Raw genomic sequence first — 18,091 nt, 5'->3', positions numbered from 1 at the left:
CTACGGGACAAAAGTGTGTAATGTCATTTTTCTTGGTGTTTAAAATAAGATTGATGCTCCCATCCCGTAACACATTTTGAATCTTTAAACAAACATTGTCAATTAGCAAACTCTGCCGAAATCACCAGAACAACAATGAGGTCACCTTACGTTGCACCGCACTGCATTGACACCTGCATGACGTTTTGAACGTTTTTATCATTTTCTATATGCCTACACATTTTCAATTCATGTCAAAGTCAATATAAAAAGAAACTAATTGTTTTCAATGTCTACTTCTGTAAATTTAAAATATAAGTTGTTTTGGGTTCATAGATATGTTGATAGATTAATAATAAAATTTACCATGTGCAGGTACCATCAAAATGGTCTCTAAAGATGAACTGTCAATTAGGTAATTAGCTACAACAGGGTCGTCGATTTGAATACATTGGAGGGCGCTCTGGTAACCTTGCGGGGCTTGCACCGCCCTTTGTGCCACGTTGTGAACTTTGTTGTAAAATTTGCTTGTGGTGATGGTGGGTTTGGATTCATTGCCGTAAATCTCTTTCATGATGCGAAACAGCTGGCGGGAGTCTTCGGCCGTATTGACACAGAATGATTTCACCGACCCACCGATTATGTGCTCCAGAGCACTAGTCCATTTTTTATCGCACACTTTCAAATAGGACCCTGAAAAAATATTAACACGACTATCATTTGGAAACATCGTAGTAGATTTTTGGGTTTCCACCGTGTGTCCTTCTTTATCTCTTGATAATGGCCTCTGCAACGAGTCCGAAACGTCGAGTAAAGAAGGAAGAAGGACACACGGTGGAAACCCAAAAATCTACTACGATAAAAAACAACCGTGAAAGCCTCAAACATTATATATTTGGAAACATCATTGTGAAAATTATGAAGAAAATAACTTGTGTAGGTATTTATCTATGAGGCTGTTAAAGAAATTGACATTTGGAGGCGAAAATATGAGGTGTAACACTTCATGGAAGTGAAAGGATCACATGCCGTATGAAAATGAATAGGCCAAATGCAACGAATGTCGCGATTGTGCGATTTACGCTCGAGAACCAGAAATGTCTTCCGTCCAGAAACGGTGAAGTTTGCACGTTTGAAACAATTAGGTGATGTAATTCATTTTTGAATCGGCATAAAAAAACAAACGCGAGTGTATAAAAAAGTACAATCACTCAATGGTGTTAGTCGGTTTCTATGAGATTTTGTATTTTGCGATTACTTCCAATACCTATTCTCGGCACTTTAACCTAGATGACGTAATTTATTTTGGAGTAGCAATAAAAAGTCTCGCATTCGAGCGCCAAGCGGTCGTAATTCATTCTGTAATGGCTGTAAACACCGCAATTGTCCAGAGTCTGGCGTTTGCAGGCGATTGTTGCGCGAGAGTCATGCGCGAGCGCTTGTGGGCAGCTGAATTGGGTCACACACACCTGGAGAATGTGCGACTTGTTACTCACGCGCCAAAACGTGCCTTGTGGGCAGGCTCTTACTCTATAGAAGTAAGTTTAAAAAGTGGACAATGAATGTATGTTTGCTTGCACATGTACATTTCCAGTCTTTTAATTTTATAATCTGGGTAATGAATATTATAAGTAAAATCGTTGATTTTTATAAATTTTTGTCAATCTAGTCAATTCTGAAAATTTCATCTGGCATCATTTTTTTCTATAGACTAATCTTTGTACACATACTCTGAGGTTACCAGGGCACTGCCGAAATTGAGATGGCTGGACAAGGGAGATTTAAGATGCTCGACCAAAGCAACAGGAGTAGGGGAACATTCAATTGTCCAGGATGGAGAAAGTTTTTCGCCAATGGTTGTAGGGCCAAAAATTATGTCAAAGACTTACCAATTGGACCGCGAGGCATTTCGCTGAAAACGCCTTTGGAGTTAGCTTTCTTTATGGCTTCCACAAGAGCACCCATATTTCTACCGTATACTGCTAAATTATCTTTTCCTCTTACGTTCAACTCATTCAGTTGACCACTTATACGACCTGTTTTAGCAATCAAGAAAACAAGACACATTGAACAAAAAATCCAAAAAAATTTGAAGAACTCACTGCGAGATAGAAGTTAACGGTAAAATAATTACCTTATATGTATATATTTGTCTTGATAGAAAATATATGTAAATGTGTAAAAGAGAGCGAGACAGAGATAGGACATATTAAAGGTTCGTTTCTTTCAACCTGAACGAAACAAATCAAATTAAACCATAGACAATATACATACAAATTGTATGAGTAGAAAGTTGACCGGAAATGGTTTGAGATTTGACGTTTGGTTTAGTGTATCATTGAAAATCTAACCGTTCTCGGACCATCAGAAATGGTTTGACATGAAACGTCAAACCGATTCGGACGATCCATAGACTAATGGCAATCTGTCAAAGTGTTGATAATCATTATTCAGCATTTATATATCGTGAGGTATTCATATTAATATGTTAGACATTTACACCATAGAAGTTTACTTGAATTATGGATATTATAGATTAATAATCAATACCTATTAATCATAAGTAACCGTATGAGAACAAGAAGCCGCTTTTGGTCTTAAAATCTCAAAATCCAACCATATTTTCTATGCAAAGAGTTCGATTTAATATCATTACTATAATTATTATGTCAGACCAAGAATTTATTTTCATTTTATTTATATTTTGTAACGGAGATTCTAAACTACAAACTGTGTTAAATCAACCCGGAATGATCTTTATATTACCTACCTAACGAATTTTATCAATTTAATATGTTCGATTGTCGTCTAAGTCACAAAATCATACTGTTGACATGAACAAGTGGTCAATTATAAAAAGCTCTTATCAAAAGTAATTTTTAAAAACTTGTCATACCTATAAATCTTATTATTATATTAATTTATTAAATATTAATATATAAAATAAATGGCTACCTATTCACGAAGCATTCTTTATATTTTGTACATTTAAAATGAATGAATACGAATATGTATTATTGTAGATAACGATAGGAGGTTAGAATTTCATAACAAGTTGACGTTTCAATAAATATGTTTCTATTTTAGAGACTAATATGTTATGAATTAATTTTAAGTACTGGCAACACTAATTAGTCGTAAGAAAAGCGTTTCCGTGGACATTTACCAAACGGTCCCAAACCAAACGGTTCCATTTCGTTTGTTTGACTCAGGTTGAATGATACAGACTTTAAATGGGGTAAGGTGGAAAAAAAGACAAGTATATATCGTCGGTGTTTTGTAAAAAGGGCGAATCAACCATTTTGGCAAAATCGAGATTTTAATGAAAATACAATATGTACCCCACTAGCTTTGTTGTGTAAAAACGGCGAATTTTTATCTCCACAGGAAAGTACTTAAAAACGATAATCGACTAAAATTAAATTAATTAAAATTACGAAATAAAAAGCAAATGTGACAAATTAGGCCTTTTAAAATATTATATAATAATACCTATTATAATGACAGTATTCTTTCTAAGCTTTATTATAAACTTGTTAGATATTTATAATCATCTACAGGTAAAAAACAAATAAATGTCAAAAGTTAAAAATCCTCCTCCTGTAAAGTAGCATTTTGGTTAATTCGCCCTTTTTACAAAACACCGACGATATATGCAAATTCTAATTATGAAAAATAAACTGACAGAAAAATAAAGAAATCATTTATTTTAACCAGGTTATGAAAGAAAACAAATGATAGGATACTCTCATAATAGTTTAACAGCTGATGCAGGAGTACTATGTAGCATATTATAGAAAGTATTAAACGTGATTACAATTAATTTCTGATTAATAATCATCCAAGAATGTTGACAGGTGGCACTGCCGCCACCTGGTAATTTTTTCTAGTACCTAATTGATTATTAAATAATAAAATTATGCTTTTATCTATCTGTCTGTATTTTTGCAATCCTGTTTGATTTATTGAAACCCAGAATTTTCCCGAAACATTGAAGTACAATAAAAACAAAACAATAATTCGGTTGGTCGATGGTTTGTGTGCGGATATTTGGCCGTACTAGTTGTATTAATTACCTGGCAGGCGATGTGCCCGATGCGCTGACAACGGTCTACGTATTCGTACGCATACAATCCACGAACCGAAACATTGTTTTGTTTTTACTGTACATAATATATGGATGAAATGTGTAAAAAATAACTACAAAATTATCATTATAATAATTGTCCTCAAGTTTAGTCTACCAGAATCTATAGTAACATCTATCGGCAGAAATTAAACAAGACTGTCTCGGTCGATAATAAAAACACACAGTGCAACTAGGCGTAGCTCATCCGCAAGTGATGTAAAACTAATTAAATTTATTTCGTTATACCTACTATAAGATTGCAGTTCGAAATATATATTATGTGTATCGTGTCAACAACAATTAAAACATACAAGATAAGTCCCGTGATTTAATATTGTCTCTGTTCTCGCAGAACACACTAACTGGAGAATACTAGTTTTGAGTAATTTGACTTTGAAATGGTCTATCATGTGAGTTTATTAAGTAATCGTAAAAAGGATGACTTTAAAATAAAGACTGTTTATTTATTAAGAAGGTTTCCAGACGGTAAAGTTTGAAATAAGGAACATTTTGATATAACTAACTCAATATGTCATTTATTCGAATTAGTGTCTTCTGCCAGAATAGTGACGATATGACATGTGACTATCCAAAATAAAGAATTTTAGCAGTCGTGAGTGATAACTTAAAAAAGAGATTTTATTATGAACTAACTACAAATGATAACTGCGATGAGAGTGAATAAACCACAAGTAGTCTATAAAAAAATTATTCTTCTTCTATAAACATGTAAATGTGATGGAAAAATTAACTCTAATAAATTACATTGTATTGTGTATTTACAAACAGCATTAATTTGTACAATGTACCAATTTTATTGTTACTTTATTTTTTTTAAAAGAATTGTTATAAATACATAATAGTGTATGTAGGGACTTAAAGCTGAATAGAACCTACTTTGCATTAAGGGTAATTCTTTAGATTTTAGACAGGAGTCTATAAAGTTTCCTGGAAAAACTACCCATTTTTCTGTAGGTATTTGGAATATTTTCTGAATATTATAATATAATGAATGGTATATCGTGTAACAGTGGCGGCAGGTGGAGGTAGACTGCGAAATCTTTAACGTGAGACCTGGCGGCGGCGCACGTGTTGTATCTTGTCTATGGTTTTCGATTTTGAAGTATTGTAAGTACCAAAATGCGAGAGGAGGGGATCTAGTTCTCCAAGCCGCCGCCTATCACCGTAAAGATTTCGCACTATAGGCTGCCATAAATAGTGCACACTAAACTTTGTCAATCATACGTATTTGTTTTCATTGAAATAAGATTACAATTTACAGATGGTGTTGGTTAGTTTTTAAAATTCCATTAAACCCTGCGAGAACCAAGCCATAATAGATAATAGTCAAAAAATACTAACCTATCTAGTTATGTAATTAAATCATACATAACTTTGGATATTTTATGAATACAATAATATTTTTTGTCTATTATAGTTTGGTTTAGACAGGGTTTAACGAATTTTAAAATATGAACCAACAGTATTATTTGTAATTTATATTCTTAATCTAACGAAAATAAATAAGTATGAATGAAAAAGTGTACAAAATTTTGTAGTATCGCCTAAAGTATACCAAAACTACTATGGTTTGGTTTAGGCAGGGTTTAATTGATTTTTAAAAACTAACCACCACCATCTGTAAATTGTAGTCTAAGTTCAATAAAAACCAATACGTAAGACTAACAAAATTTAATGTGAACTATTTATTCTTGTTTACTAGTCATACATATAGTTACCAATATGGGCATAAACACTGAAAAAGATATATTTTTTTGTAAAAATTTCCTATGGTATCTCTAAAGCGCCGGCGAGACGCTCATGCTATACGGCAAGCTTACCTGCGCAAACCGGTTTGTATCGGGAAGCCCGTGTGTACGGACGGGAAAACTGAAGCTCGCGCAAACCGAAAAGCACTGTAAAAGTCTATACCGCGCAGGAAAGTCGCTGCCGTCTAGCCGGCGCTTTATCCTCTAAAATAGTGTTGAAAAAATTGAATTACCAAGCAAATTTACAGAAACTCACCGAGAGCGCCTTGCAAGTTCCTTCTGTTTTTCATAACACTTTCGATTTGGTTTTGTTGATGCGCGAGAGCATTTCCCATTTGTTTGTGGTCATTTTGAAGTGTCTCTCGTCTGGCAATTGTTTCCGCCATCAACTCTTGAAGAGACTTCTGATTAAGTTCTAGTGTATGTCTTTCATTGGCCTTGGTCATGTTTCTGAAAGGGACATTTTAAATCATGCAATTTAGAAACGCAAGACTTTGACTGGGAGTAGTGGAGAAAATATGTTTTCAAAACACTAGTCTTAATAAAAAGTACGGAATTAGAAAGATGTTGAACTAAGAGTAACCGCTACTCAATAAATCAATAGGTACGATTATGATCACAGGATAATATTATGTAGAATAAAAATGACTTCGTCGAACTTAGTCGAACTTGGTTATTACGAGGAAGATGGGACTGACTGAATTTGCTCGTTATAAGCATTACTCGTTATATCGTTATATAACATTTTTCGCGCCACATTCTATTTAAGAGCGTACATAAGTGAAACGGCAAATATTTTTCAACAGTATGTGGGACAGTCGACCTGTGAGCATGTCAATATGTTTTGTGATGGCGTCGGAGGAATATTCTTAAATCGTGTAAAGATGACTAAAAAACGTTCCGCATGTACTTGAAAAAGAAAACATGTCAATGAATATACCATTATTATTACGAATATAATAATAAACATAACATTAAAAGGTCGCATGTTGAATTTTTATGACAAATTATATTTCGTTCGGCTCGCGTCATTTGCACAATCCGCGCATTGCCCAGTCACAATCTTTTTAGACCATGCCTCAGCTGAGGTATAGCCTTAAGCATAGAACATAAAAAATCTGAAAACCATCGTAAAAATCCCCGAAACAAGCATGGCATTCATAAACTACAAAAGAAGTTGTTTATTGTAATGAAGTGCTGAGCCGCCGGTGCTGGTAGGTACCTACTGACTTCACAAAGCTTGGATTTTTATATGCAATTTATTTATTATTATCTATTTATATATTATTATCTACAATTTACTACTTAGTCTACAATGTTGTCGGCGAAAACACCAATTAGGTACTTAGACACTTAACTAGTGTCATAAATGTAATCCGATCCCGGCGGCATCCGTCTAGTTAACTGCCCGGTCAGATTTTATTGCTTAGGGTCGAAAATATTGTTTTTAAACGATCGACACATTAACAGTTTTGCTCAGTATACCCGAGAAGTAGCTCGTTATAAAAGTGAATAAATGTATGGAGAAAATCATAAACTAAAATGTCAACAAATGTTTCCTCATTGGATCCGAGATCTCGCTATTTCCATGATCGTAATAACCAAGTTCGACTGTATATACTTTTTACATGTAAATCTATCATAAATGTCGTTATATATGAGGACTTTTATCAGGACATAATTGTATCATATTGATTTAACGTGACCCATGATAGCCGAGTGGTTATAATGTAGGGGGTCTCGGATTCGAATCCTGGGTCTTATAAAATTCACATGTTTCCACACATGTCACAATGTGTGTTTGGACCTAATAGGTTGAGCAAGAGGCCAACATACATTTCTCATAAAAGAAACCTTTTGATATAACCATATATGATCGTCTTAGGATGCAACACTGTATAGATTTTTTTTTTTTGATTTAACATGTTGAGGATTGGGAAATTTTTGTTTAATTCAGAATCTATAAAATGCCCAACCTCATATTATTATGTTGTCAACACTGATACAGTGCATAAAGCAGTGGTTTCCAAGCTCTATGTTACTACGTCCCATATTTAAACAAAAATCTTGGCACTTTCTCGTAAAAAGATGTATTTTTTACACGACATATTATGCATGAAGCAATAAAAGAATAATTGTTAAACTTTTTGCTCCCCCGTTTGAACTAGTACGCTCCCCTCAGTTAGGAAACTGCTGTCGTAAAGAAACAGTTCTAATCTATGACGATGACGTTTATACAGACCTACAAACTTATCTGTAGAATGACCAAAAATGGAACTACGAACTACCATAGGACGCCTTTCTGAGAATGTCATTCGAATGTAAGATTTTGTCCAGTTACGAGTCTTGATTGGGTAGTTTTCGACAGTGGCTCCCCCATCCCATTCTTCAGATAAGTTTGTAGGTCTTTACGATGGGTTTACATTTAAAAACCGTCTTTATCTTTATTTAATACAGAATTTATTAAAATGGCCAACTCAAATAAAATTATCTCTAGTGTATTGTATTTCAAAAAAAGAACACATTTTTGAAAACGAATTTTATTTTTTTTAGCCGCTTTATGTCTATGGAATGTCAGCATTTTGATTTTAGAAATTTCATGTTACTGTTATGAATATAATCAAAAACTGAATTGGCTCTGAAAGATACTGTCCTAGGTACCTAGAAATTCAATTCTTCATTCATTTTCTGCAAAATCATACATATGACACACTGGCTCTGAGGTAGAATAAGCTACCTTTGATTTCAAAGGAAAGCATTGTCACCTAACTATGAACTAAATTTTAAGTTATATGGTGCAAAAGAAGACATTGACAGTTTCGACACAGATATACAATATATATAGAACCCAAGTGAAGTTAAAGTAAGATTGGTAAAAAGAGCTGCGAAGTGAAGGGAGCCATCCAAATTGTGAAATATGAAATACTCACTTAGCAGCGTTCACTTCACTTGTTAGGGCGTTGACCTTAGCGTCCTCTTGCATGTGCAGTTCGTGTGTTTTTTTCAGTTCCTCCATACACCACTTAAACTCCCTCCGCAAATCTTGATATTGGCTGTTTATCCTATTGAGTTCAGCGTCTTTACTGGCCGTCTGCGATTCTAAGTTATCTAGTGATTTACTAAGATTTCTGAAACAATTTCATTTTAGAAAACGATCTAATTAATTATTTTTACTGATAGTTAGAAATGATCGTAAGAATGACATACACATTTATATATTAGATGAATGCGGCAACTGAAACATAAATGTGCCTTTTCAAATGATCACACTCTTATAAACATCTAAGTCTGCTCATACAAACTTCATTCTTTCGTGAACAGATAAGAACAAAATGAATGTGATTGAAACATAATATATTTAAATAGAGCTGATTTGTACAGTTATCCACCGGTTGGGCCGATTATGGTCACCCTCGTCCCTATATTTCCCTCCTACCTCAAATCTACATTATTGTCACAAGTCCAGGCGCAACTCAGTAACGGATCATCAGTCGACCGTGAATGAATAACATTTAATTATCTCAAGACAACGGGTGTGTCTAGGCTTATTATAGTTCTGCCATCATTAATGTATAATGGAAAGCGCATACAGACTGATTGCAAACCACGACCGTCGTGGAAACTTCTATTCTATTTAAGTCTGCATTAATCAAACCACCTGTGTCACTACAGCTTCAGCCATACAGCTGAACATCAATAACTTTAGTGCCTGGACTAACTCCCGTGTAACCCCCCCGCCATCCACATCCACCATCACAATCATTCCGTCACAATTTACAGTCCACTATGAAAAGCACAGCCATCAGCTCAAAATCATAGCTTTAACTGGATCAATCATATAGCTTGTCGGCGGATGGAAATGTCACTTTCTCTCAGTTCCCACCTCCCGAATTGGAAACAATCAAATGGTAGTATCAAGCAAATAGGAGCCCATTCCTTTAAAAATCATACCTGATGGTGATTTCATATTTGGAATTCATCGCAATCTGTTCATTGGACTGCTCCACGAGTTTTTCTAATTTTCCTTGGTGCTTTACGGTAGAATTTTTAAACTCCTCCAACTTTAACTCCAGATCAGCGACTTCGGTCCAGTAGAATTCGTTCTCTAATTGCTTCACCTTTGATTGAATTTCATCGCGAGATTGCAATTGCGCCATTCGCTTTCGAAGTTCATTCAAATCCCTTTCCAATTCTTCAAAAGCCTAGAAGTACAAGAGATTATCTAAATTTTATTTTGTACAAGTGAAAAAACAATAAACTAACATTATTTTACAATACTGGGCTTATTACCCCGTTTACACGTGCATGGATTTACTGTTGACAGTAAGAAAATGTATGGGAAAACATGTATTATCCTGCAGTTGGCAAGATTGTATGCATGAATGAATAAAGTTTGGAAGCTTCTGAATTTTCATGCGACAGTAGGATTTTTTCGATCTGTGCGTGGCGCAATAGAACGATAGTGGCGAACCTGCCGGCAAAAAAATTAACTAAAATGAATTTTCAGGTTGACCGATTATCACTACCTGTCAAATAGAACCATAAAATGACAACATCGCGTCTCGCTCAGCACTTCAGCACCTTTACCTGTAAACAGTTATTGTCACGATAGTTTAAAATACACATTATTGCTGCCAGTAAATACATGCACGTGTACAGGCGCTATAAGAGTAAGTTAATACGAGGGGAGTTTCATAAGTTTGCGGAATGGTGGTGAAAGTAGCAAATATTGGGGTTAAAATTATTTTTTTATTGTTAGGTAATCTTTTTTAGGTATACTTGTGCAATTTCAAGTTGATTGTTTCGTTAAATCGCTTCCAATATTCAAAAGAACAAATGCAAGTATATGATAATTTAAAAAATGTCAAATATTGAGTTCCGCAGTAATTTACCGTTGCAGTAATTAAATTCCTCACAAAACAGGGAAAAAGTGTGGAACCATCAAAAATGAAATGGGTTTCTGGCACTCTCTGTCGTGGTAAAACCATGATTAACAAATGGTCACGTTTATTTAAACAAGGTAGAGAGTCATTAGAATATGATGACCGTTGTGGAAGGCCAAGTGACGTCACTACACTTGAAATGGTATTAAAAATCGAAGATACCCTTATGAAAAATGGTTGGCTAAAATTAATCTAAATTGCAGAAAGGTTCAATCTATCCATAACAACAATTTCCAGAATTATACACGAAAATCTTGGGATGTCAAAGGTAAGCGCGAGATGGGTGCCACGAATGCTTATGCCACATCAAAAAAGTTACCGTATGGAATGTTCTAAGCAGATTTTAAAGCTGTCTGGCGTCAATCAAAAAGAACTTATCAACAAAACTGTTATGGGAGATGAAACGTGGGTTCATTATTATGACCCGGAGTTAAAACAGGAGTCCATGCAGTGGCATAAAAAGGATGGTTCAGCCCCCAAGAAGTTTAAGGTCATTAAGGTGATGGCAACAGTGTTTTGGGATACACAAGGAATCCTAATAATAGATTATAAACAAAAAACCACCAACATCACGGGACAGTACTACTAGCTAGTATTCTAAGTCGCTTAAAAGAATCTATTAAAGTAAAAAGGATGGGTAAAAAAAACAAAAGGCGTGTTCTTACTTCATACCTGTTCGCAAGGCTCAAATTGCAATGGCTGCTATGAAAAAATTCAGCTTCCAGGAATTGCCTCATCCACCTAACGGTCCTGATCTGGCACCTAGTGATTATTATCTGTTTCCAAATTTTAAGAAAGACTTACGTGGAAAACATTTTGATGATGATGAGTCCCTACAGGTAGCCGTAAACGAGCATTTTGAAGGCAAATCGGGAAATTACTTTTATGAACGTCTAGAAAAATTAATCGATAGATCTAAGAAGTGTATTCATGTCTGAGGAGATTATATTGAAAAATAAAAATATAAAACATATATAAATTCCTTTCTTACTATCCTATTCCGCGAACTTATGGAACTCCCCTCGTATATCTACTATATTATTAAATTCCAAATTATTTCTACAACTGTAAACTGTTGTGCCCAATGGATGGTGGATGGCTAACAACCATGCCTTGTCTGTTAATTGTTAAGATAACTACATAATATGTACAGCATCATTAAGAACAATTGCATGCTCATTCTAATATTCATTGCTTCTATGTAGGTTTATAGTTAAATTTACGAGACAGCTCGGTCACCCCTTTTGCACATGCCGAGTGCTCATATTAAGATAAAATAAACATCTGTTAAAATAACATATACTATGTGGAGGCCCAGAGGTCCCAACGGGCGCGACCCAGATGCAGACAACAAAAGAGACAGATCAACTTTGTGGACGACTAGAAGTGGATGAGGAATTTACCGAGGAACAAGAGCCAGAGGACACTAGGCCGAAAAGGAAGCCAAATCCTGCCCTGAGATGTACTGTCAAGATAGAAGAAATTGGAATATGTTATGCATTAATTATATATTAAGCGATATAAAAACAAAAAATAATCTTAATGACAACTATCAGCAAAACAAATAAAATAATACCAATTTCAAGAGCGAAAAATATAGCTCCATGTTCCTTTGAAAGAGTTTAAAATGAAACGCCATTACAGAGATTGCATATATATTTACAAAAAGACAAAACATTCAATTTATTTATTTATTTTACATATTGTGGACATTACAAACTATAAGTTTAAGACATTCACAACATGACATTTAGAAACAAAGAAATATTATTAAAACAGTTTTATGTACAGTATAAATGTGTAAATACAAAAAATATTAAGTATATAGGTACAAGGAAGTACACCGGATGAGTTAAGCAGACCCTATTTTAAGAATTTAAAAAACAACGTCCACCTAAATTCACCTCACGTAAGTGGAATATATCAATATCCGAAGCGATTTCATTAAACATGGTTATTGCCCTCCCAATTGGCATTACTAATGGCAGGTTAGTTCTGCACCGTGGGAGAACAAACAACGGATGCCCTCGATTCCTAAGGTAATTATCAGAGACACACAAGCCAACACCACCAAGAATGGCAGAGTTCACATTTACGCCGCGTATAAGTCTGAAAAAATATGTAGCTAAATAAAGATCCCTTCTAAATTTTAAGCTACAGTGTAAGCATCCCTAAGAGAAAATCAGTCGGATAGAGCCACGGATAATATCCATACAGCTGAAAGTAAAGGAGTCTTAAAAATTTCTTTTGGACTCTCCACCATAAGGCCGTACTTCAACTGATGCGGGGCCCAAACGACAGGCCCACTCTCAAGTCTGCTTCTAACTAAGGAGTTATAGAGAATTTTTAGTACCGTAAACATCCGAAAAGACCCGGGAAGTACGCAAGACAAAGCCCAACATCTTTAGCGCCTTTTTACAAATTGTATCTATATGACCATTAAACATCAGTTTACCGTCAAACGTAATTCCAAGATCTCTTACAGATGATATTCGCGAGAGAACTCTGCCATGCATCGAGTACTAGAAAAACAATACTCGTGAGGCTTTAGTAAACGATAAAACATTGCATTTATCAATATTGAAGTCCAGTTTGTTACGCCTGCCCCAATCTAATATATTATCTATACCAAGTTGGAGTTGACGACAATCGTCCAAGGTGACAACTTCCATGAAGAGTTTCAAGTCGTAAGCAAACAACAAAAACATAGCATTTTTAATTAACAATGCTATGTCATTTATGAAAATCGTGAACAGCAATGGCCCTAAGTTTGAACCCTGGGGGACACCAGAAAATGTGTAAAAGGTCTGTGACTGATAAAGGCCGTATGAAACGTATTGTTATGGCAGTTTCCCATTAACATTGATGATTTACTAGTGCAACATAGCATAGTCCAATTTATATTTACCTGAGATTTGTTGCCTATGATCTTTTTGGCCTTGGCACAATTATTGATAGCGTTTTGATAGTTCGATTCAATGGCATCCATATTGGTGGCCTTTCGAAACAGAGAGTATTTCTTTTTGGAGTCGGCCGCATGGAAAGTTCTGGCGTCATCTTGATTCAGCACACTGATCGGATTATCCACTTGTATGTCGTGAAACGAACAAATCATGGAGATATCGTCGTGTTTTGTTGATATTATTTCTCCTGCAACACAGAAATAGCCATTTTCAACCTGGGTACCGCAAGAATTCACAAAAGCTTGCAAGAAAAGATACTACCTATCAGCTTAATCAATATTTTTATGTCACCTATTAAATTATACAACAATGAAGCATTCTGAAAGATTATCTTTGTTAGTTATTCATTAGATAGTTTTTTATTTTTAAAAAATACCATATTATATCATCATATCTTTTACACAAAGATGTATCTCATTTTTGGTCCATTTGGAGTTACTTAGACATAATTATGGCTTTATCACTTTTTTAGTTACGCCATACATTTCGGTCCACAAATTTTGAAACTGTCTACCTCAACAAGTTTTTGTTTCTCATTTGGTGCAATCACTTTTGTGAGTAGATATGAAATTGTTTGTTAATGTATTAATTATTAGTTTGGTTCTTTATGCACAAATTGATACCAGAATTACTCCGATCAGATGAGGCATTCTCTCGCTACAGTGGTCTCAAGCATTGTAAATCAATCAAAATTAGAGGTTCGCGGCGCGGTAATCCTCGCCGCCTGGTGAGGTTAGTGCGATAACATTATGTGTGACAGACCTATACAATTATATATTTACATTAAACGTAATGCTTATTCTTGAAGAGTATTTATTTGCCTGCTACTTTTTATACAATGCCATCTGCCATTTATTATTATTATAGGTTTTTTCTCATCAAACGCGTGTCATGTAAAATCATCTCGCGTGCCACCAGTGCCTTAGGTTCGCCACCACTGTATTACTGTTTTAAATGTAACAAGACTTAACAACAGTTTAATTCTATAACATTAAAAACTGCTATCCCTATAAGCAAATTATTGAGGTGTAAATATATTTAATAAAAGCAATACAGTACACTCTCAATAATCCGACAACTACTATAATAATCCGCCGTTATTTTTACTAGTTGAAAGCACAAAAGCAAGCTCTATAATTCGCCAGTATTCGATTGTCCAATTCAGTAGTCTGTCGCGTACAAGTATACAATGCAGATGAGACGGGTTTGTTTTAGAAACTCCTCCTTCGTAAAATGTACATTCATCGCGAAGAAAGTAATGTACCAGGGAGGAAAGTGCCTAAGGACCGCATCACAATTCGAGTGCTTAAAGTCAGACAACGTTATCTACAAAAAAGTGTTTTTTTTTTTTTTTGAGATAACGTTATTTTGTATTTACGGCTACATAATAGTCAAACAACGTTATGTCAATCTTTTCTAATTTCTTATTAAATCGTCAGTAAAGTTTAACGCTAATTACATAAGTTACCCTTGTTTTCATATTTTTTAAAAACTATCCCTATAAATTTTAACATCATCATAAGCAAGATAAATGTACAATACACAATAAATTATAAAATATTAACATTAGGTTTTAAATAAACATTTCCCTTGTAAAGTTACAAGAATCTAAAATAACGATTTTTGGCTCTCCTGTAAAGTTGCACAATTGTAGATAGTGTTGTTTGACACTAAGCCCTCGAATTATGCCGTGCTCCAATGCAACCGGGACACACAAACTGAAGCTTTTGGTCATAGGGAAAGTCAGGAATCCTAAGCCATTCTAGAATATCTGCCTCACCAAACAACTGGTTGTGTCAAGCTATTTACTGTTTAATATTTAGTTAATAAATATGTATAATTTTGATTATAAATAAAACCGTAATTTGCTAGTACACATTTCTCAAAAAAACTATCTTTACGAAACACCTGTTTTAATTTTTATCATATTTTGTATGTATACACTATAATCTGCCGCTTTCACTAATTGGACACGTGTCTGGTTTTTGTAGTGGCGGATTACTGAAAGAGTACTGTACATGAAAATAATGAGTGAATGATGAATCTTGAATATTGAACGGCTCGAATTTCAATAAAAACATTAAGCAAAAATTTTGCTTTTGGACTTAGTCTACGGGAACTTTTTTACGGTGTCTCCCTCGGCAAACCCACCCCTGTACAATATAATTCACATAAACAATTCATTATACCTGAGGCACTTTTAATTTTGTAACTGGATCCACCAGAAGCCTGCAGTATTCGAATAATTGTGATGACATCTCCATAGACATTATGCCTGTAAGCACTGGAACTGCTGTTCTTTATTTTGATTTCAATTGTGGCCGAATTGCATCCCTTTTTAATGAAAGCTGTAATTATATACAAGTATAATATATCATTTATTTTGTCTAATATAAGTTTTTAAATATCGTTTATGTAAGTTCAATACCGTGGATGAGCCAATATGTTCAGTATACGTATTTCTGGCGCTCTCGATTAAACGGCACAAGCCGCATTGATTGGTGCATTCAAATTTTGAAATTGACCAATAGACTACTTGCACTCGGTTAAAATCAATACCCCGTATGAATTATCCATACTAAAGAAGCAAACAAGACCGCGTATATCCCTAGATCCAATACAAAGAACGAGCGGAGAGTTGCGGCAATATCGCGTAAGGTCCAACTGATTTACAAAATAATCCTATGGCAATTAATTTGCACAGACGCATACGATAGTAAAAATATATTTTCTAATATAAAACAGGAAGACACAATAAACAGCATTTAAATTTAATTTTTATCTTTTTTATTGACGAAATTGCAAGGTTTTTTGTCTTTTTTTTGTATATAATATGTATGTTAATAATAAATTTTTGATAGAAATGTAAAAAACATACGTGTCATAGATCTACTTTTTGAGATTAAAGATTGTATTAGTGCATGTCATTGTTTTGCATATGAGCGAAGCGAGCGTAGGAGCTCTGGCAATGGGTTAGGGCAGGAGACGAAGGCGGTATGAGGACAATTCCACTTGGCTGAGCCCCTCTAATATGATATAAATTCATTACCACATAACCACTTTTTGACCTTCAAAACTCGAAAGTTAAGGCCCAAAAGGTTAAGTTAAGCTGAAAGCTATGGTCAAATGACACGTCTCACAGATGCATGCGTTAAAACAATTGGCATTTTGTTCTCACAGACAGAATACAGTGGCAACTCTGACTAGGTTAAATGCAGAGCCCGCTATATCAACCAATTAGGTTTAATGATATTTTTCAAAGCAGACTCTTTGCAAATATTACAAGATTATAAACAGGTAAAGAGACTTGTTTGCAATCTACAGCATAAACTCAATACCGAACATCTTTTATGACACTAAAGCTATGCTTCATGTCAACCGAATGATAATGCCAGGCTATATGGATAAAATGAACACTAAAAACATAGTATATAAAGCAGATGAGTAACCTTATTTGTATAATTTACAGAAAAAGCACATTGTCGTATACACACATTGGAGCCTGGTTCCTCTATTTGTGGCTGCAGCACGAGCGCCAAGCCCTATTACCAGTGCGGTCAGAATTGCACTCTTGCCACTTCCATTTCGACCAACAATGAAATTTACATTTCTATTCAATTTAATTTCTAAATTGTCGTGGCAGAAGAAGTTACGCACATGAATGCTCAAAATGGCTCCATCAATCTCCGACTGAAATAAAATAATAAAAAGATAAACGTAAAAGGTATCATGTTGACATTTGCATAGAATTTAATAAAAATTACCGTGACAGTTAACATAATAAAATAAAGAGTGATATTATATGCATGAAACGGAAAATTAGTTTTGGCGCGAGAAGCAAAACAAAAATTAAACGTCAAATAAAAATTTGACAAGACAATAATATGGAATTTGTGACACATTCCGTAACAATTTAAATAAAAGCTATTTGCTTACCATTTGACTCGACATAATCATGGAATCTTCCGTCATTTTAAATGTGTAGTAAAGCTAAAGTTAACTATGTTGGCATCGGAAAGTAAAATCGTTGATATAAAATTGTATACTGAAATTCGAACCGGGCCCGTTTGTTTTTTATTTTTGACCACAGAGAATATTTCTGACCAACGACAATGCACTTGAGTTTCTAGTTTTGTCTATGGTTTTATTAAATAAATCCGTTTAAATCAACGTGATATTATTATCAACCTTATAAATTTTATTAACAGTTTTTAAATATTTATTTTATTTAACAAATAATTCAAAAGATAATATTATTATAGAATGTTACATTATATAAATTATATTGAACATACCTACCTACATAGT

General features: G+C 34.4%; 1 protein-coding gene across 2 annotated transcripts in view; it reads right to left on the bottom strand.

The window, feature by feature from the left end:
* The window catches only part of SMC6 (Structural maintenance of chromosomes 6), a 33,863-nt gene extending 15,992 nt beyond the window's left edge, over nucleotides 1–17,871 (bottom strand). The window contains exons 1-9 of one of the 2 annotated variants that reach the window (XM_085946939.1): nucleotides 17,720–17,871; nucleotides 17,278–17,473; nucleotides 15,973–16,131; nucleotides 13,729–13,970; nucleotides 9,829–10,079; nucleotides 8,808–9,005; nucleotides 6,134–6,327; nucleotides 1,869–2,015; nucleotides 346–672 (exon numbers count right to left, since the gene is read on the bottom strand). In XM_085946939.1, the coding sequence (XP_085803065.1) occupies nucleotides 346–672; nucleotides 1,869–2,015; nucleotides 6,134–6,327; nucleotides 8,808–9,005; nucleotides 9,829–10,079; nucleotides 13,729–13,970; nucleotides 15,973–16,131; nucleotides 17,278–17,473; nucleotides 17,720–17,755 (1,750 nt within the window). In that variant the 5' untranslated portion in view covers nucleotides 17,756–17,871. The remainder of the gene's footprint in view (nucleotides 1–345; nucleotides 673–1,868; nucleotides 2,016–6,133; nucleotides 6,328–8,807; nucleotides 9,006–9,828; nucleotides 10,080–13,728; nucleotides 13,971–15,972; nucleotides 16,132–17,277; nucleotides 17,474–17,719) is intronic. The other variant, XM_085946940.1, reaches the window with a different exon arrangement.
* Nucleotides 17,872–18,091: the final 220 nt, after the last annotated feature.

The sequence above is a fragment of the Rhyacophila brunnea genome, unplaced genomic scaffold, assembly GCF_057557595.1.
Source record: "Rhyacophila brunnea isolate RB1 unplaced genomic scaffold, BYU_Rbru_1.0 scaffold_2, whole genome shotgun sequence".
NCBI classification, from domain to species: Eukaryota; Metazoa; Arthropoda; class Insecta; order Trichoptera; family Rhyacophilidae; genus Rhyacophila; species Rhyacophila brunnea.
Note: the sequence above shows the minus strand (reverse complement) of the source record. Positions and strands in the feature narration are given on the sequence as shown.